The sequence below is a fragment of the Cenococcum geophilum genome, assembly GCF_001692895.1.
Source record: "Cenococcum geophilum 1.58 unplaced genomic scaffold K441scaffold_6, whole genome shotgun sequence".
In the NCBI taxonomy this organism is placed as follows: Eukaryota; Fungi; Ascomycota; class Dothideomycetes; order Gloniales; family Gloniaceae; genus Cenococcum; species Cenococcum geophilum.
In genome coordinates this window covers 1,144,410-1,166,072 of record NW_027137564.1, presented here as the reverse complement: position 1 = coordinate 1,166,072, position 21,663 = coordinate 1,144,410, and the positions used below count along the sequence as shown (strand labels likewise).

General features: G+C 35.7%; 2 protein-coding genes across 2 annotated transcripts; one reads left to right on the top strand and one right to left on the bottom strand.

Annotated features, from left to right (window-relative positions):
- Window positions 1-4,983: 4,983 nt before the first annotated feature.
- K441DRAFT_288510 (uncharacterized protein) lies at window positions 4,984-7,119 on the bottom strand. Its single transcript, XM_067640969.1, has 5 exons — window positions 7,041-7,119; window positions 6,415-6,971; window positions 6,013-6,269; window positions 5,827-5,954; window positions 4,984-5,765 (listed from the first exon to the last, which is right to left on the bottom strand). Exons 2-5 carry the CDS (start codon window positions 6,899-6,901, stop codon window positions 5,054-5,056), a joined length of 1,584 nt encoding a protein of 527 aa, XP_067508089.1. The 5' UTR covers window positions 6,902-6,971; window positions 7,041-7,119; the 3' UTR covers window positions 4,984-5,053.
- A 2,067-nt stretch (window positions 7,120-9,186) lies between these two features.
- Window positions 9,187-10,505, top strand: K441DRAFT_693377 (uncharacterized protein). Its single transcript, XM_067652646.1, has 7 exons — window positions 9,187-9,289; window positions 9,343-9,529; window positions 9,587-9,682; window positions 9,751-9,826; window positions 9,885-9,956; window positions 10,021-10,113; window positions 10,185-10,505. Exons 2-7 carry the CDS (start codon window positions 9,443-9,445, stop codon window positions 10,259-10,261), a joined length of 501 nt encoding a protein of 166 aa, XP_067508088.1. The 5' UTR covers window positions 9,187-9,289; window positions 9,343-9,442; the 3' UTR covers window positions 10,262-10,505.
- Window positions 10,506-21,663: the final 11,158 nt, after the last annotated feature.

Below are 21,663 nucleotides of genomic sequence, written 5' to 3'. Positions count from 1 at the left end.
CTATTAAATAGCAATTAGATAGCCTCCAGGGTAGCTATATCTAGGGTAACTAAGCCTAGAGTATTGCAAGCTAGCGTAAATCGTGTACGATCCCCATCGTATATAATACCCCCTTAACTCCTGCCAGAAAGCCTTCGGATAGCAATTAAATCACCTTCGGGTCGCCGTTAGGGCAGAGCTGTACCGCTGCACGACTGATTGTATGCAAGTATACCAATCGCCTTTAGAGATGATCGCGTATGATCTGGATAGCCCTGACCTTTGGCTAGGTAGCTACCGTCTTCCTTATCTCCTAATCCGTATCTATCTAACCGTAATATGCGGATGCGATCTGCCAGACGTTTTACTGGTGTAGCTACTCTACAGCATACGCGATCGTCCTAAGAAGGTAGAGGACCTGATCCGTATTTTAATACCGTTATGCGGATGCGATCTACCAGGCGTCTGCTGGTGTACCTGCTGTGTTATAGTGAACGTAATCGTCCTAGGTAAAAATAGAGGATCGTAAAATTGCTCGAGGGCGAAGCCCTCGGCTTGCTGCGGGCTACCACCCGGAAGGGTGTAGGATCGGTTTAAATGTAAGGCAGTATTGCTAGGGTATACGGTAGGGAGCAGGCAAGCCAAGCATAAGTCACATAGGGAGTCGATAGAAGAGGACGATATAGTAATAAGGGTAGGCAATAGCCTAGTACTAAGACGAACCAATGGGGGAGGAAGGAGGCTGTAAGCCCGAGGTGCTTATAAGAAGGTGCCAAGGGCTAGCTAAAGGCTAGCCTTGGCGACCCCTAAGAGCCCCTAGGCGATGCAGCCGAGTAAGGGCCAAAATAACCCTTACAATAATAGATAAGCTAACAAAGTGGGGATACTTTATAGTATACATAAAAGAAATCTTAGCGGAAAATATCGCTAGAATCTACGTTAAAGAAGTATTCGCAAGATATAGAGCACTAAGTAAAATTATATCGGATAAAGACCTAAGATTCATAGTAGTATTTTAGGAGGTATTCTTAGTAGAACAAGGAGTTTAAGCAGTAACTTCCACCGTATATTACCCGCAGACAGACGGTTAAACAGAAAGATTAAATTAGACACTAGAGCAGTATCTAAGATACTATATTAATTATGCACAGAATAATTAGGTATTATTATTACTAGTTATATAGTTCGCATATAATATAACACCTTAAGAAGGAATAGGAATATCACTATTTAAGGCGAATTACGGATATAAGCTAAGGACATTATTATTACTACGTTAAGTAAAGAAAATAAGTAGTATAGCTAAGTAAAGAATAGAGAGGTTAATAAATCTTTATATAAACCTTACGGAAATAGTAAAGGTAGTATAGTAAAGAATGAAAAAGTACTATAACGCTAAGAGATCTAAGGGACCAGATTTTAAGGAGGGGGATAAAGTATAGCTACTATACAAAAATTTTAAGAGTCGACGACTAAGTAAGAAGTTAGATTACGTTAGACTAGGACCTTTTAAAATTATATAGAAAATTTTATTAGTTATATTTAAGTTAAACCTACTAGCTAGGATAAAGATCTACCCTATATAGTATATCGCAATACTAGAGCCAGTATATAGGAATATTAAGCTACTAGTTTATAAAGCAGACATATATAAAGGATAAGAAGAGGATAAATAGTAAGTTTTAAGGATTATTAGTTATAAGGACATTAACGACAAAATATAGTATAAAGTAAAGTAGATAGGCTATAACGAGACTACCTAGAAACTACTAAAGAATTTAAAAAAACGCTATAGGAAAGGTACAGGAGTATTAGAGGAGAAAAGGTTAGGCAGTATTAATAAAGAAGAATTGCTAAAGAATAAACTACCTAAGGGGGATATAGGAAGAACAATTGCCGAACTACTTAGAGTTGTTTCCTTCTCTATTAAAAGAGAATCCGTTCTTTTATTGCTAAGTTCCTATAAACCTTATTCTATAAGTTTCTACTCCTTAAAACAACCCTTCTTACAAACTTTCTTAAGACGAAGTAAACAGGTAGACGCCGCGATTTAAGCATTTAGGGCCTTCTGTTCCGCGTTATAAGAACGCTTAAGCTTAGCTAGGGCCTATACTAGGTTACCATTAAGCTTTATAGCAGTAGATTAAACCTAAAACCCTAGTAGCAATTAATAAGGGAACTTAAAGACTATTAAGAGTAATAGGACGCGTATACTTAGCGTTAGAGGTAGAACGAACATTATAGGACGATTAAATATTCGCCTTAATGCACTCCAAATAAGAGGATAGTTGTTAAAAGGAAGGACTTACTAGCGCAATATAAACTAACCCCTCTTTCACACAACGAGAATACGGAGACGGCATTATTTTACTAAGTAATAATATAGCAGTAACAGTATAAGCACAACATTACGCGTATAAAGAAGAAGAAGCTTTAGGTATTATAAGTAATAATATTAACTAAATTAATTAGACGGATATTATACCTCTAGTAAACAACCTAGAGATGCTAGGTATCTTTAAAAATAAAGATAAAAAGGAAGGAGATAGTGTTACGGACGCTTTAAATACAATATTATAACTACTTAGAGAAGAGTTAAAGGAAGCTAGTTGGTTAATATAAGCACGGTCCAAAATAGAACCCGTAGAACTATATAACGAGAAATAGTAACTAAGGTTATATAACATGCTACGTATTAAACGAGAGGAATAAGAGGAACTTACGTACCTTATATATAACACGTATATTATATATAAGAAGGATTTTATAGAAGTACGGTTGTATATTTAAGGACCCTTAGTCCCTACCTAGATAGTTCCTTCCTTATAGTGATTCTCAGNATATAATTAGAGTTAATCTATTAGGCAACCACTCCACTAGTTATTATTTACGTTATTAACTTATCTGTTCCTACACACCTAGCCCATTAATAGGACCTACTGTAGTTCCTACTACAAGGTTCCGTTACATTTAGATATCTAGCCTTAGTTTTTATCCTTAAGGGCGCTTCTACCCGGCAATGTAGTAATGGTTACTATATTAGTATATAAGGCCGTATATATATTTCTTATACCGTTTTAAATTTAAATTTAAATTTAAATTAGGGTCTAGATTAGAATTAGAATTGTTTTAAAGGGTTACAAATGCGGAGCTATTGGTAGAGGTAGTAAAGGATATAATTTGCTATATACGGTAGTGCTTTTTAAATTCCTTAATTAGATTAATAATGGATAGGGCTTCTTTGTCCTTCCGTTTTTTCTAGATAAGGTTTCCTTCTAGAGCTCCTATAAAGCTAGAAGAGATAGGTTTAATAGCTTAAATAAATCGTAGTATAGCCTAAATCCTTATACATCTAGTAGCTCTAATTATTCTACAAGCTTATAGATGTTCTACTAGCTGTTTGGCTATTTTTTAATACTCTACTTTTTATTATAGGCTTTTAAAACTATATCTTAATTAAGGACGTTATGCTTTTAACCCAAAGTAGTAGGAGTAAGTGCAGTCTTTAATGCTTAAAACCGTTTATGTACCGTTTTAAGGCCGTTAATAAAAGTAAAGTAGGTTATTAATGTAGAGTAAATAATATAATTGCTAATATCGCTTATAGCCTATTCTTGCTTCTAGTGTACGCGGAGATCGTCTTTATATTTGGTATAGAGCCAGTTATAGGCGGTAAGTTAGTTTTGGTTTAGTTAAGCTATTAATATAGCCATAGGTAGTACGTCCGTTGGTATAGGTTAATTTAGTAGTTTTAGCTTTAGAAGCTTGTTTTTCTTCTTAAATAGGTTAATATACTACTATACCTTATTGGTTTTAGTAGTGTCTTAGATAATAAAGAACCATTAAATCTAATTAGATGGCTTATTAAAGATAAGGTTAATTTTAGAATAAGATTTATTTAAGGTAGTTGTTATTTTCGGAAATTTAAAAGGGTCAGTAAGGGTCTAGGTTAGGGTCCAGTTAGCGTCTTAGTAGAACCTTATTTGGACGTTGCGAACTCTTGATTTGATTTATTAGTTCGTTTGTTAATTGGGTTAATTATCCGTTCGTAATTGGGTTAATTGTCTATTTAGTAAATAAAGAAGCTTAAGACACTGTAAAGGTAGTAAAAGTAGTAACTTCTTAAATAAGGTAGTAGATTAATTACTTAATAGATGGTGCAGTAGGTAGTACGATCCGATTAATTACTTAGCAGGTAGTACGATCTGGGCTTATAACTGTAAGCTTTGTAATATATAGGAATTAAACGGGCGACTTAATTGTAAATGTAGCTCTAAAGCGTCTATGTATACGAGAGGAAGGTATAGGTAATAAAACAAGAAGGGGAGACTAAAATGTAGCTGAAACAGGGCGATACGCTGGTAAGACAGTGGTGTTTTCGGCATGGTACCGGTAGTCGGTTACATATATTCTATCGGGTTTTAATTCTATATCTTAGGGTTCTTATTCTATTCCTTTCCGTAGATATATTTAAGTCCCTTCTTAGGAAAAAGGATAAAATAGGCTCTAAATAATATTAGCGACTTAGTTAATGGCAAGAAGAACGTATGCAAACCTGTACAATTGGATTGTCTATTAACGAAGATCTAAAGCTAGAGAAAGAAAAGGAGAAGAATAGCAACACCCCAACGCCTTTTCATTGCCTCGCACTGGCCCCCTGAAATAGCACAGGTTTCCTTTTGGTACCCTTCTTGTAGTACTTCATAAGTAGGAGATTTTCTATTTTTCTGGTAGTCCATGATGGAAAAAGTAAAAGGTATTCAGCAGGGCTGTCCTATTGAAGACTAAGAGTGGATTTCTCCTACTAAGAAAATAAGCCGGACGGGTCATTCCTCAACGAGTCTCGCCGCCGAAGAAGAGCACGTAGAAAATCTAGAGCTTGTTATGGTAAGCGTAGATCTAGGAGAAGTAAAGATGTTTAGTCTTATGACGTAGTGTGATGAATAATTTCTACAGTGCAAGGCTTGTCCGACGCGAGTCATATACGACTAAGTCCGGACTTTCGCTCGAGATTACAAGAACAACACTTAGGTGGCCTAATACACGCCCGATCCATTTGAACCCGAAGAAATTTTTAGTTATGATGATTTTCTAGAATCATGACCTCAGATCTTCTCTTCAAACCCATTTGCAAACGAGAGAATTGACGTAAAGGCTCGACTGCGGACTCAAAATCCAGAGCCGTAAAAGCTATCTCGGACATTGTGCGGCTCAGCGTGGAATCCAGGAGTCTGTGGCCTGGTCTTCCTTGACTAGATGCTGCTCCAACCATCGATACCCAATACAGCAAACCTGATAATTCTTCCCAATTGCCTCCAATATCTGTCTTTTCTAGAGCTCCAACCAAACCTAGCGTGAGCGCCGAGTCGCTTGACGCGAGGGTTTGGGTTGTCTCGATGGCGTTCAGGATGATTAGCACTGTCAAGCGGCAGCATTCGAAGACCCAATTACCGTCGGGGGGGCTCCGAGGATCGTGGGTCGAAATGTGACGCTCCAGTTCAGTTTTTATACGACAAAGCATGCTATCAAAGTTTACCTCTTCGATTGCACCTTCATCAAAGTTAATCACCAAGTCAATAAGAGCCTTAGCATTACACAGAATATACACAGTGCCCTCGTTTAATCGTTTAGATTGAAAAAGTGGGGTAAAAGTCCCTCGAGGACAGTACAATGGTGACTCATGCTTCGTACCGTGCATCGAATTAGCATTTGGCGCTTGGTTATAGTCAAAATTGAAGGTAGATGTGGCAGGCTGTGCCCGGATTGCCGCCAGAAGAAGATTCTGCCTGTTGAACAGGACGAAGTCAGACAGATGTTTCAGATGAGTTGAGACAAATGGGAACGCACACAAAGAGATACTTGCGGATTGTTCGGCCAAATTCGTAGACACCAAGGCTCCCCATACCACGCTGTTTGACCATTAACTCCATTCCATTTAAATGAGTTTCCACTTCTTCAAAAGGGTTTCCGAAAACCTGGGTCAAGCATCAGCATTAATACTTAATAACCATCTCTCCCGTCCAAATTTCCTACCCAAGTACCTGTGGACAGATAAGCAATAGAGGCAATCACGTTCGTACACTTTGCTGTGCTTGGATTGGATAACTTGAGGTTGATTTGCGATATCGCAGCTACTTTCAATCCCAAAGCTAACTCTAAATTACCCCATCCTCTTGCAGAACAGAGATTTGAGTATGTCATGTACAATACGCTTGCCAACAGAGCTGGTGTTCGTAAAGCTTCAGGGAATACGATCGCCCTAATGGTTCCCGGTGAGCAGAAGGTAATGGCTGAAGATGGTATGTTAGTGAATATTGAGTGGATATAGGAAGATTGAATTTAGATGGCGGATGATGTGGAGAAGGTTAGGGAAATTTTTGCAACATGGCACGAAATTGATGGGATTTAGAGTTCACAGAGAACATATGTACCAACCATGTGTTTTAATAACATTGATCTCATTAGAAAATCTGGAAGTCAGAGATGCAGGTAGCTCAGTGATTGAGTTGAATGGATCAAAGTCTGCAGCAGCAAAAGTAGCCACGGAGGGTTGCTGCGAACCGGCTATTTCTTGCGATAGAGACGATCTCAATCTGCCACAGCGATAGCAGTGTTCAGAAGTAGATGTGAAGGTGGTCGAAGGTATGCCAAGCCTTCGTCTCTTTGAGTACTGTTCGGAAGCAGCTGAAGAATGCTGGGCTAGAGGCAGGCATCGGCACAGGCTGAGATCCTTGTCTTTACCAAACCGCTGGCCACTTCGCAAAATTTCTAGTTGCTTCTGTTGACGCTGCCTGTTCCGAAACTCTTTCATGGCATGAGATCGAATGGCACTGTGTGTGGATTCGTCTATCTTGCGGCCCGATTGCCTAACAAAACGGTATGCAAGAGGTGGACCGTGCCTGGTCTCACTTTGGTGTTCCATTACGGGAAGCTATAAGGTGCTAATGACCTTTGCATTATCGCTGCTGAGAAGGCTCCACTGTTGACAGAACCTGCGCCTCATTCAATCCTGTGGCTATAGATTCTAAAAATGAGACAAGGACAAAGATTGGAAAACCTACTGCAGCCTCAGTGGGAAACACAATTCAATTGAGTATATCACGAAAAGGGTATATGCTCTTCTTAGTAGTGGCGTGGAACGAATCATTCAGGGATGGGTAGTCAAGCAAATTCCTCACTTTGTGGAAGAGATATACCGCTAAGTTTGAAGGCACCAATTGTCGCTTAGCCCTGTCAACCAAACACCTCTCCAAGCTTAAAATAGAGCACATGCCAAAAACAGTTTAGTGAGGTCATCCCACCTGTATATGCTGGTTCTAAACATCTATGGCTGAGACTCAATTCCAATACACAGGTTGATCCCATTCAAACACAGCCGCTTATCTAATTTCCCGAATTACTTTCTATTTCTCTAGCATTCGAGGGCGTTGTAACTAATTTGTAAGTCATTTCCTAATGCTATATATAATTCTTTTCATAGGCATTTAAGTTCGTAACAACCCACAATTATCTTCTAACTATCTAATTTCCTCCATACCCGTACTGCTTCTTTCGACACTGTGCTTCTCCACCATTTCCATATTTTCACATAGAAAGTTCTTTTCTGAAATTTCAAGATGCATACAATCGGATTTGGCCATTTATCTTGTCTGGCAATTTTGACTGCGGCATATGCCCTTGGAACAGTCTCTGCTCAAACCCCCCCAGGCTTCAAACCTGGCACTTCGAATCACCTAACGGTTACCTATGGGGCCACTGCGATCACCCCTGCTGGAATTACCGTTCCAGGAAATGGTATATTCATTCGTCGATCTTGATCTCTTCCATACTTATACAAAATTTCAACAGAGTTAGTAGACGCCCCAAGTCTTGGTTTAGCTGGAACACACACTACCTACGTGGCCATCATGATGGACTTTAGCGTTGAGACCGCCGGGTCCACAGAGTCGAACACCACTCTTCTTCACTAGATCTTACCTGGCCTGTATTCTCCTAACGAAACCACAACTTTGACTTCTCACCAAGGCGAGATCGCACCATACTTCCCCCCTGGCCCACCACCCAGCCAGACGCATACATACGGCGTCTTTCTCTACAACGAACCTACGAATTTCGCTGTTCCAGCAAACTATATACCCTTCTTCAACAACTTGACTACCTCGGTACTCAACCGTGTTGGCTTCAATCTTACGAACTTTGTGGACGAGGCTGGTTTGGGTGCACCAGTCGCGGCTGATTGGTTTTTGGTGAGTACGCAAAATACAGGGGTGAGTTCGACAGTGGTTACTAGGCCAATGCCGAGTGCTACTGTATCAGCGACGACGATAAGTGTGATAAAGACAAATAGTGCTGGAGGCACTGGATCTGCTTCGTTAACATCTTTAAGCCCTTCAGCTACGCAAAACAGCTCAGGCGCGATGATCATGGGAGTGAAGTCGGTGTTAGTGGTTGTTGGTGCGTTGGGGTTTGCAGTGAACTTGTTGTAGATGGTGTTATCAATGGGGCCTCGACTACTTCACTGCTTGGGTGTATTTGTTTCTTGACATATGTAATCTTATTAGACCAGGACTTAGAGGGCCGTTTCGATAATTGTCTACCTTTATAAATTTCTCCACTTCGTTACCGCATGAGAATGATAAGTGAAACGTCTAGGATAATAGTCAGTGATCTACTTGGACTGGATCCAAAATCGCCTCGTATTGGATCCAATGCAAAGCTATATTTCCTTAGGCAGGTATTTAGCCAGACTAGGAAGGGGCTAAGCCTAAAGTAATTTGGACTGGAGTGGATTTGATCCCAAATCCACTCCACTCCAGTCCAAGTAGATCACTGATAGAAGTCCAGATAGCCACGAAGAGAACGAATGGCACCACTAAAGTTCAGAATAATGAATCCTGTCAATTTTGTGAAATTTCGCATTAACAGAGCCGTATCTAGCCATTTTATCTCCTGACGGGACTTCCCATCTCTCTAAGACCGGAAGTGTCCTAGCCACAATCGTATCCCCTGAACATCAGAATAGTTGTCAGCTCGCTTAACCCAGCCTCAAACAGCACATGCCCATTTGGGAGGGGGCACGGTTACAACCGGGGGTGCACACCTGAACAGCGATGGAACATTTGTCAGCTCATAAGCTATAAGCCTCAAGGAGATATTTTTCTGGGGTGTCCCTCAGATCACAATCCAATTGTCACACCTTGAGTTCAACAAATATAAACATATACCCGCTCTCTTGATCAGGGTGACTCTATCCTCATTCTCTGATATAAATCCGACGTACGACGCAAATCGGTTATGCTGAATATCCTAGGTAAGAGTTTCTGCTTAATCACACCATAGCAGGGTTGCTCAGTAATTACACAGTTATCCATGGATATGTCCGGCCACCGTTGCTGGGAATACTCGCGCTTTGAAGGAGACATTGTCTGACATTTCCAATCTTCATTACGTGGATGGCCCTCCTATGGATGACTCATTTTCTCGCCCATGGTGGATCCTCGATAGCTACTTAGAACATGACATGAGAGCAACCCATAGATGGGATGACGTTGTAAGTTTCCCATTTGGACGATCGTGGTGGTAGCGACTATATGTAACAGATATTCAGGTGAAATGGTGGTCGGAAGAACTATCGAAAAATCGGTATGATGGAATTATTGGTCTATCCCAAGGCGCTGCGATGGCAGGTTTGCTTATTTCTATGGTAAGATTAATACCTGGTACGTATTCTGTTTTGAGAGGGTTTTGTTAACAGATCCTTGCGTTCTGTAGCTCAACAATCCTGAGAAGACACCTAGTTTAGTGGTGAAAAAAACTCAACCAATCAAATTCGCCATCCTCTGCTCTGGTTCGTCCCGTTCTATATGTCATACCGTCCATTGGCTTATGCTCTCTCCTATTTACAGGATTCGTTTCCAAGTACAAGCCTCACGGTGATTTATATGGAGGTTTGCCAGATAATGTGCCAACTCTTCATAGTAAGTAACTATTGTCTTTGTAAGTTGCTTCTCTATAGGCTAACTAGCACTTTGTATCAACCAGCCGTTGACAGAAATGATACTGTTGTGCCAGCTCAAAAGACGGAGGAGCTGCAGAAGCTCTTCAAAAACTCGAAGCTACTAAGCTATAATGAAGGTAAACTACCCAGAATATGGGATTTCCGCTAACTCTTCGATATTTATGCTAACCAATTACCAATATTAAAGGGCATTCTATTCCTGTCCGTGGTGCCTGGCCACAAACTATAAGGGAGTTTATAATTCAAAATGCCCCATTAGCCTGAACTTGAGCTCCTCAAACGTAATCGAAAGGCTTTTATCCCGCACGTGGTAATATCTAAGGTATAAGAAGCCGAGTATATCCTAGCTTGAATGCCTTGGACTCTGGCGTTTTAATAAGGCCGTGTTTACGGTAAAGTGCTTTTACCAAAAGGCGAAGAAAGACGGCAGATAAGAATATAAGATACAAGACTTCCGTTTACTATTATTTTTGCAGACTATAAGGCTAGAGGGACCTTTTATTTCTCCAGACGTTAATTATCACAAACTCTCTATTAATAAAATTTAAGTATCCTATGCTTTACAATATTCCCCTACTCTATAAGTTGCCCCGTTGCATTACCGGAAGTCCTTATCAAGCGTGGCCCTAACGCATGCGTTATTATGCAATTGAGTTTAAGCGATGACAAATTTCTTGCAACCTCTGGGAGAATTGAAGGTAAGGCGTAGCGACTTGCAAAAGTCTAGAAATAAAAGCCATTTTAAAGTGACGGGTGGGGATCCTGCCTCCTACTAACTTTACTATAGATATTTCTCAAGCGTACCTACTTGTAAAGAAACGAGAAACTTCTTTTTAACTATTAACCGTTAGTGTGTCTAACAGCCAGCCTAGCTGCGAGCTTAAGCCTTATAGCTGACCGAGTGCATTAATTGGATCGCTCGCTGTTAGCTAACTGTTGGATAACGTACGCTAATTATCACGCTGTCAGCTAGCTGTCCTAATTAGGCTTTGTGATATAGGCTTTATGGTATTTTATTGCGGATTTTTAGTAGCACCTCTCTATATATATATTCTAATATTACCTAATATAGTATTTAACTGTAGCTAAATTCGTCTTACGCACTTATAGAGGCTTAAAAAGGGAAGTAGAATAGTTAGTAGTAAGGGCTCTAGAGGTTCTTTTCTATATTAGATTTAATTAAATACAAAGCTCTATTAAATATATCTTACTAAAATAGCTTTTCTACTTCTATAGTTAGCCTATAGCTAATAAGATTAATATTTAAACTTATTAACTAGGGTATGGTTAAAGTTCTATCTTACTATTGTTTATTCTAATTAATAAAAGAAATATAGCCGTAGTTATAATTAGCTATAGGAGGCTCTTACAATATAGAAATATCTTAATCGCTCAATTTGGTATTATCGTTAATTAGAAGAGAGGAGGAAATAGTTAATTTATAAACCCTACGCGGTATTAAAGGAATGAAAATTAAATCTATAGAATATATAAGTAGAGTATATATTATATATATATAATACTTACTTTCAATATATGCTACTATAAGGGGACTTTATAGACAGGAAGCTATATATATTACGGACGCTTTAAGTACAATGTTACGACTACTTAGAGAAGAGTCGGAAGAAGCTAGTTAGTTAATAAGAGTACGGTCTAGGATGAAACTAATAGAACTATATAACGAGGAATAGTAGCTAAGGTTATATAATATAATCTATATAATCTATAATAAAGTAAATAGAGCAAACAGAGTAAACGAAGCGAGGACTTTTTTAGGCATAGTTTATGTATTTAAAGGACCTTAGTCCCTACCTAGATAGTTCCTTTCTTTATAGTAATTTTTAGAATATAATTAAAGTTAATCTATTAGGCAACTACTCTACTAGTTATTATTATATTATTAACTTTCTATATTACCTATATACCTAGCCTATTAGCAAGTTTACCGTAGTTCTTGCTATAAGGCTCCGTTATATAATTACTACTATGGTTATAGTATTAGAAGTTAAATAATATACTACTAAAAGCAGCTATAATAACGCTATTAACGGCAGCAACGACCTTAGGGTTAGGTAATAATACTAGTATAGTAGATACTAACTCGTAACTAGTTATAGTTAAATAGTTATAGGTAATAGTTAATTAGTTAATAGATAATAATAAGGTACTTAAAAATAGGATTAATAGAATAGAAGTAGCTAAGGTTAAGTTACCTTTAATTAAATAATTCTTAGGAGAGAGATTAAAGCTTAAAGGATTCTGTTGGAAACATAGGGTGACTCACCAATAACGACTACTTGAGTAGGGTTACAGTGATGTTGGTTGATTCTTATTAATAGGAATAAGGAAAGGGGTAAGGAACTTAAGGTTCCTTACTACGCTAGGGCTATATTAACACGTAACGGCAATATGCTTTATACGACGGCAACTTGCCTTATTCCCGACACTAGCAACTCTTCTTTTTGTGGTTATTATATATATATATACAAACAGACAGTATATAATAATACCAGACAATATATAACAAAACTAGATAATATATAACAAAACCAGACGATATATAACAATGCGGCAGTTAGCAGAATTTAGTAGATAATATGAAGATAGGTGGGCCGCTAAGACGCTAGTAGTAAGCAAGCTAATGGCGATTTTCTATGCCGGGTATAGAAAATCCTAATTGGTTAGTAAAAGTCTACACTACTACCTAAATTGATTAGGCGCGGCGCTCTTAGCAAGAATCTAACTAATTAGATAACTTTAACTGGTGGTTAAAGTTCTATAAGATCTTAACTTCTCTAAATTTCCCTCTTAACCTAACCTTTAACTTATATATATAGAGTATTTATATTAATAAACGTCTCTAGTGCCTTGTTTAGGTTTGCCTTTATTATCACATCTGCTAGGTTATTTTGGCTATTAATCTATTAGATCTTAAAGAGTTCTTAACGCTTGTAGGACTACTAAAGTGCCATAATATCGATTATAAGACGCTTCTCCTTTATAGTACTAAGCTTAACTAAACACTTATAGAGGGAATATAAGTTGGTATATATAATTGTAGGGATAGCGGGAAGTTCAAGCCGGTCTATAATTATCTTAAGGGTAGTTCCAATTGTAATTACCATATTAACTCCGCCGACTATTCTATATATCTCTAACGCTAGAACGCTTTAAGTAATACGCTTACTCTTAGTTAAGCTCTAATAAATAAGGTTACTGTAGATCGTGAAGTTATTCTTTCTAGTAGATTTATTTATAATAATAATCTTATATCCTAGCTAGGAGCTAAAATCTTTATTATTTATAAATAATCTATTAATAAATACAAAGAGCTTAGCGGTAGAAAGGTTAATAGGCACATAGAGTAGTCCCCTATTAAGATGGTTCATTTACCAAAAAAGATGCTTATTTAGGGTAAGAATGTCATCTTTAGTTAGTTCCTAGTATTAAGCGGCAATAAAGAGATTAAAGGAAGCCTTAGGTTAACAAATAGAAGCCATATAAGCTCCGCGAGCGCGTTGCTCCATATATCCTTACTTTAGAAAATTAACGTTAATAATGTTAATCTTCTTACCTTAACCCTTCTGGCGTAAAGCAATAGAGCCCTTATTTAGGGAGAGGATATATCTATTAAAGAGTAATAGTATTACTAAGTTAAGTCTTTCCTTTGGCTTTGCTATAAGGTTTACCTTTACTAGCTTATTTTCTTTAAGAGCTAAGAATTGGTCGTCTTCTAAGATAATTATATTATCCGTTTATATACTAATAATTCTAAATAGAGTTCCTGTAGTTATAATAAGGAAGCAGAGATTAAATATAGAAGTAGTTATTAAAAGCTTCTCCTTATAGTACTTGCTATAAGTAGCCTACTAATAAGTTCCTACCTCTGCGATTCTATATAATGGCTTAAGTATAACTATAATTATATCCTCGGGATATTAGTGATGAATTTACTCTAGAAGGTATACTAGTATTAAGCGCTAAAGGCGCGTCTCTAATTGGGTGTAGGCCTAAGTAATATCTTATAGGTAAACCGCCATCCTATTCTTTATTAAGGAGGGAGCTAGTATAACAATAACTCGTTAACTAGCTTGTTAAATTATAGGGAATTACATAAGAATTACTTCCTTACCATTATTATTATAACCTTAAATAACTAGCCTTAACTTCTTAAATAGGGTATCAGTAGCTTTGCCTTTAATCTTATTAACCATTTTTAACTTAAATATGCGGACTCCATTAAACTTAGTAGGGTCGTATTTCTTAAATTTAAAGACTCCTCTTATAATAAGACCGTTAATCTCCTACTTATTAGATACTTAAAAAGGAGCTCCTAGAGTTATAATACGGCCTTCCTTTTAAAGCTATTTTGCGAGTTTAAAGTTAGCCTTCTCTTTAGCTATTATAAAGGCCATTAATAGTTCATCTCTATTCTTAATAGCGGTAACGAATTACTCTTTAAAATTAATAAGATATTAGCAATTTCGTAATCCCTTTAGGCGACCTCTACCGCGTCATAGTTGCGGTATATTTACTATAATTATATTAGAATTGCCTTTACCTTCTAAAGCATATTAATTATAGTTCTCCTTTAGGGTATTCTTTAGGGTATCCTATAAAGGCTTAGAGCTATTATCCCTATAGTAGAGCTTAATAACGGTTAAGCGGAATTAAGTAGGTCTATAGGGCATCTAAAGAGTATAAGTTTAACTATTAATTNNAATNAGTTTATNTNGGCCTAACNATNNTCCCTTTTNACGCNATACNCGTACNTNNGATTANAGTGGCAGATTAAGCGTAGTTAAGGTATTTAGGCCATTTCTTATTCCTAGTACGTTGTTAACCTAGCGTATAGCGTAGAGACGTTATACCTCCTTCGTTGCCTTATAAATAGCCTTAGCTCATTACGTAATAGAGGGAGATAGTAGAGAATCGTTAGTTATTTAAGGGTAGGCGCCAAAGACTAGCAACGTAGGTATAAGCCCATCTAGGCCAGTGGTATCATTAATAGCCTTAACAGCTATCTATAGGATAAGCTCTTCGCTAGCACCCTCTAGTTCTAAAGAAATAATCTTATATACGCGGCGTAATGGCGTATAATATTATTTTACTTTTCTAATACTATTATATGCCTTAATAGGGACTTCCTTAACCTTAATTATTATTGCCTTTACCTATTATTAAAACTCTATAAATAAGAAGTTCTTTCCTATATTATAAACAATTTAATTAGGGGGTTCTAGGTAGATATTAATCCAGCATAATTAAAGAGTATCCTATATATTCCTAGCTAATATATCTTTCAAAAAGCGTGCGGCTTAGAAAGAGGTTAAGAAGTTAATAACTTAGAGTACTGGCTTGCCGCTAAGATATATAACATCTATAATAATATAGAAGTTAAAGTTATAGTTATCTTTAAGAGTAAACTTAAATCGGCCAAAGGACTTCTGGTTTATTTGGCAGTGGTAGTAATACTTTATAAGATATTTAATTACCTTAACCTTAACTTTATAACCTACTTACTAAAAAACCCTAAGTAATTAGTAAACAGATAGGTGGCTAAAACAACGGTATAGTTAACGTAACTCTAACTTAGTTAGGTAGCTCTAAGCAACGCTCCTTTTTAGCTGTTAAAGGAGCAACTAAGGGTGACCCTACTTACGTATAACGGGCACCCGATTATTTCCCTAGATAAGCATATTCTTAAGGTTATTAAGCTTAACACCTAATTTATCTATATCTTAGATATAGAATAGAAATAAGGTATTTATAGGAATAATATAGAAAGTAATATATCCTAACGGGGTTTAGACCTTAATTATACTAAGAGAGATTACAGTACCCTTACTAAAGCGAATTGTATATTAGCCTGCTATTAATTAGTTAATTTAAATAGAGCTATTAAGCTACTAAAGAGCTTAAACTTAAGGCTCTTCTGCTATAGATACTCCTGCGGCTCTAGTATCTAGTATAATGCTATAGAAGACATTCGCCGAGTATTTATTATTAAAGGAGAATGCGGAACTTTCCTTTAGCTTATTAAAGATATCTAACTTTATAATAGAATGGAGCGTAGATTAGTTATTAAGGATAGCAATAGTTTATATACCATTTACCTTACTATACTTAGTAAAGTATTAGTTAGGAGAGTAGTCCTTAATTTCTATATCCATAAGGAGCTGTTCGGCCTCGTTAACTTTACCCTTAAGATCTTCTTTGCCTTTATATTAAACTAGGAAGTTTTAGAAGTAGGCTATAATAACCTCTCAGTTTCTAACGTTTTATGCGCTCTAGTGAAACCTATTATATACCTTCTTTTGTCTATTAAGAGGGTGTCTAGTTAACTAGTAATTTGGCTTCTTATAAACGTAGCACTTCTTCTAATAATCGCTCCGAAGTAAACCTCTATAAGGACCTTTATAATTACCTTATAGTTAACGTTAACCATACCCTTTACCGTATCCCCTACTACGTCCACTATATATTTAATTAGTCCAGTTATAATTGTGTTGGTTGGCCAGGTTAATTAAGGTAGGTTAGAGTTAGGTGTTAAATTACTATACTTCTTAAGAGCGTAGAGCGGTACTAATAGAGGATCTTAATTAAGCATATACTCCTTTATAAGTACTTATAGGGTTAAAGAGAGCGAGATTGTATTCTTTAATACCTTAGCATACGCTAATGACTTAATCGCGTAGGCTAAGGTCCTCTTAATATAATTTAGATAAACCATGCTAAATTATCTAAAGTTAATTAAAGAGCTTTTAAAGATAATTAAGCCGAGAGACACCTAGGTTCGTAGCAATAATTTTTAGAAAGGTAGTCTCTCTCTACTCTAATATATATTGCTACTTATTCTCTTCTGTTTTAAAGTGGCATCTTATCTTATATATTATTTAGTTAAAATTATATCCTTTTCCTACCAAACAATTATAATAAAAGGTACTGGCGCGGCCCTTAAGTATAATAGAATAGGCGTTATGATATTGGTTAGGTTTTAGTCCAACCTTCTAGCAACAGTTGTAGAAGATACGCAGCTTTAAATTAAGGATGTTATATAGTTCCCTGCCAAACTTCTTCTCCTAGTCTATATAGAGCTTCGTAAGCTCTATAAGTATTTTTAAGGTGCCTCTAAGTAGTATTAAACCACATTAAAATTGCATTAGAGATTAAGGTGGGGATTGCTTTATAGGCTATAGTAGAGATATAGGGCTTAGTAGAACACGGCGTGGTACCTAATCTTCCTATAGTAGAGTTTAAAGGTTATTAAATTGCGAAGCAAGGGGATCTTGCGCTTGCTCTTAAGGGGTAGTGGTTAACATTACTAGTTGAATTAGTAGATCCTGGGGAGCTAGAGATAGAGGTAGAAGCAATAGATATGGAATATGAGAACTTATGCCTAGAGCAATAGAATTAGAGCGCGTCTCTATTAGCGTATTATTTGGATTCTATTATAAGTTAAGCTTCCTTTTAGTGTGTAGTTGGTGCTTAACCTCTTATAGAGTCTATTTGTGCTCTTCTTTTATATTAATAACTTACTCCTGGATATTATCTCTAATAGTACCCCTATTTATAGGGACAAATACTCTATTCTCCCAAAGGAAGTTACGGAAGTCTTATATAACGTCCTTCTTCGCGAGAGCCTATATTTCCTTTATCCATCTAATAAAGTCCTCCTTTATACAATACTATAGCTCAGTATTATTATATTCGCTATCTATATAGTATACTATATAGTATACTAAGAATCCGTTTAGGTCCTATTCCTCAGCGTTTATAGGGTTAATGTCTATATCCTACGTCTCTAGGTTAATGCTTTTCTCGTACTTCTTTGGGTAGGTTAACGCTATAGTAGGTATAGAATTAACGGGGTGTCGTACGTTAAAGGTAGGTAGGGTTTTTGGCTTTATAGAATCTCGTAGGTTTACTATTAAAAGGTAGGTAATTAAGATGTTGTTAACGCGTTTTAGACGTTAACTTTAGGACCGTAGGTTTAGTGATACTTCTAACCTAAAGTATTTAACCAAATCTTTATATATATAGTTGTTTAATATATTTCGGACGTTGATTTTAGGACTATAGGTTTAGTAATACTTCTGACCTAAAGTACTCGACCAAATCTTCGTAAACGTGGTTATTCTATATAATAGACGCAACTTAGTATCTCCTAGTACTTAGTAACACTTCTATTATTAGTTTTTCGTAAGTCTAAGGTAGTATAGTATCGCCGGGATCCATTCCATATAAGCGTATATAGCACCCCTGCATAAGACTATCTCTTCTATTCAAAAACCTAGCTGCTTTATGGTTAACTGTGTATTTAACCACTAATCAGTATTAGAAACATAGGGTGACTCACTAATAATGACTACTCGAGTAGGGTTACAGTGATGTTGGTTAATTCTTATTAATAGGAATAAGGAAAGGGGTAAGGAACTTAAGGTTCCTCACCACGCTAGGGCCACGTTGACATGTGACGGCAATATGCTTTATGCGACGGCAACTTGCCTCATTCCCGATAGATTCCTTACATAAATACACTTTAAAGTTATATAGGAAGGAGTAAAGTTAGTAATACCTATAGATTAAGTAGCGTACGCAGGATTATTCCTAATGGGAAGGGCGCTTAAATAGTTTAAACCCTATCTTATGGAAATATAGAATAATAGTATAACAACTATTAATTAGGAAGTATAATATATATTTATAAATTAGACTAAATTTATGGAATAATTAATATAGATATTTAGGGACCCGGAAGTAATAACTATAGTAAAAAAAAAGCTTTAGGACTTAATATAGTAAACTTTAGCAATTAAGTATATAATATAGTTTTAGACGTTAGCTATATAGGTTAAATAGAATAATAGGGCGCTTATAGTATAGTATAAATAGGGACTTAAGGCTAAAGTCTAAGATGTAATTATTCTAATAAAAGATATAAATACCCTTAGGGATTTAATAGATTAAGCAATTAAAATTAATAATAGGATCTTTTAAAGGGAATAGGCTAAGAAAGGTTAGGATAGAGTTTTATAGTTATATAAGACGTAAAGTACATAATAACTAAAGCTAAATTAAAAACTATAGTATGGCGTAAAGCTAATAGACTTAAGTGGTACTAAATAAACCTATAAGAAATAGAGGAAATAACTATAAAAACCTAGAAGTTAAAGATTAAGTAATTATAGGATTAAAAAGTATAGGCTAAATTAAGGATCTTAGTAATAGAAGACGTTTAAGTAAACTCTATAGTAAAAGTAATGGTTTAAAAATAGAGCTTATATAAATTATAAAAAATAGTATTATTTTACTAGAGACTATAGAAGCAGTTAGAGTTATTATATAGTAAAGGAAACTAGACTAATAGTATATAATATATATATATAGAGGGATGATAGTATACTATAAGGAATTAAAAAAAAATTTAATCTAAAGTTTTACGTTTTGTTATAATAATATATGCTAAATTTATAAAGACGCTAAGTATATTATAAGCTATTAGCTATAAGAGCTAAAGTTAAGAGGACTTAAAGGAACTATAGAGTTAAATAAAGAATAAGATTAACTTTATAAGCTAGATTAAGATATTATAGTAATATATAGATAAAGATTAGTAATAATAATAATAGAGTTAAAGTACTTATTAACTAATAGCGATAAGGTAGAAAAAGGAACTAACTAGGGGTATTTAAACCTTAATAACGTAATAAAAGTAGAAACTAAAACCGCTATAAAGTAAGGTTTAGTAATAGGTATTATAACACTATTAAATATAGTATCTATTGCTTTATAAGATAGAAGGAGTAATATCTAAAGACAATTAAGTAAGTAAATAACTACTAGTGCTAGCTTACTACTTAATAAAGGTAAAAGGCTAAAGGCTTAAGATTTTTAAGACAAGATAAGAAATTATTAAAATTCTTAAGATAAGATAAGGCACGCTTAGGGACCTATAATAGATAATAACTAATAGAGTAGAGTAACGGCTTAGTTTAATAATATATAAATAAGCTTAGGATAAAGTTTCTTAAAGGCATAAGATTCTTAAAGCAAGATAAGTAAAATTTAAAACTCTTAAAATAAGATAAGAATACTAATAAAGCCTAGTTAAACTAAGGCTAAAGTATAGCTTAAGAAAGAATTAAGCTTAGGATTAAAGAATCTAAGGGACTAAAAATTTGGAGTATAAATAAGGATACCTATAAGTAAGAGTGTAACGGAGCCTTGTAGTAGGAACTACGGTGGACTTATTAATGGGCTAGGTATATAAGTATTGCAAGTAAGTTAACAACGTAATAATAACTAGTAGAGTGGTTGCCCAACAGATTAACTCTAATTGTATTCTAAAAATTACTATAAGGAAGGAACTATCTAGGTAGGGACTAAGGGTCCTTAAATATACAACCGTACTCCTAAGAAAGTCATTACTTTGTCTACTCTATCTGCTTTATTCGCTCTGTTATAGATCTCGCAAATTATATAGATTACATAGATTACATTATATAACTCTGCTTACTATTCCTCGTTATATAGTTCTACGAGTTCTATCTTAGACCGTGCTTATATTAACTAACTAGCTTCCTCTAACTCTTCTCTAAGTAGTCGTAATATTGTACTTAAAGCGTCCGTAATACCATTTCCCTCCTCTTTATCTTCGTCCTTAAAGATACCTAGTATCTCTAAGTTATTTACTAGAGGTGTAATATCCATCTAATTAATTTGGTTAATATCGTTACTTATAATGCCTAAAGCACCTTTTTTTTCTTTAACTTTTTATTATACGCGTATAGTTTCTTCTATACTGTTACTTAGTAAAGTAATACTATCTCTATATTCTTATTATGCGAAAGAGGGGTTAGTCTATATTACGTTGGCAAGTCCTTTATCTTAGTAGCCCTCTTCCTATACAGAGTGCACTAAAGTAAACGTTTAATTGTCCTGTAATATTTACTTAATTTTTAACGCTAAGTATACGCGTCTTATAACTCTTAATAGTCTCTAAGTTCCCTAAGTAATTTATTATAGGGTCTCGTGTTTAATCTACCGCTATAAAGCTTAATAGTAAGCTATCCTTAGCGCTACTTGCGGTCTAATATGCTTTAAAAAAGTCTGCACGTGTTCTTAAAGTTTAGCGTTTAGCTTACGCTCATCTTTAGCGTTTAGAACGTGTTTATAAGAAGGTTTGTTTAAAGGAGTAGAAACTTATTTAATAGGGTTTATAGGAACTTAGTAATAAAAGAACGGGTTTTCTTCTAATAGAGAAGGAAACAACTTTAAGTAGTTTAGTAGTCGCTCTTCCTAGGTCCCCCTTAGGTGACTTATTCTTTGGTAATTCCTCTTTATTAATATTACCTAACCTTTTCTCTTTTAATACTCCTATACCTTTCCTATAGCGTTTTTTAGGTTCTCTAGTAGCTCCTAGGTAGTCTTATTATAGCCTATTTACTTTACTTTATACTATATTTTATTATCTACGTCCTTATAACTAACGATCTTTAAAACTTACTATTTGTCTTCCTCTTGTCCTTTATACGTGTCTGCTTTATAAACTAGTAGCTTAATATTTCCGTATGCTGGCTCTAGCATTGCGATATACTATATAGGGTAGATCTTTATTTTAGCTGGTAGGTTTAANTTAAANNTAACTNNTGAAATNNTCT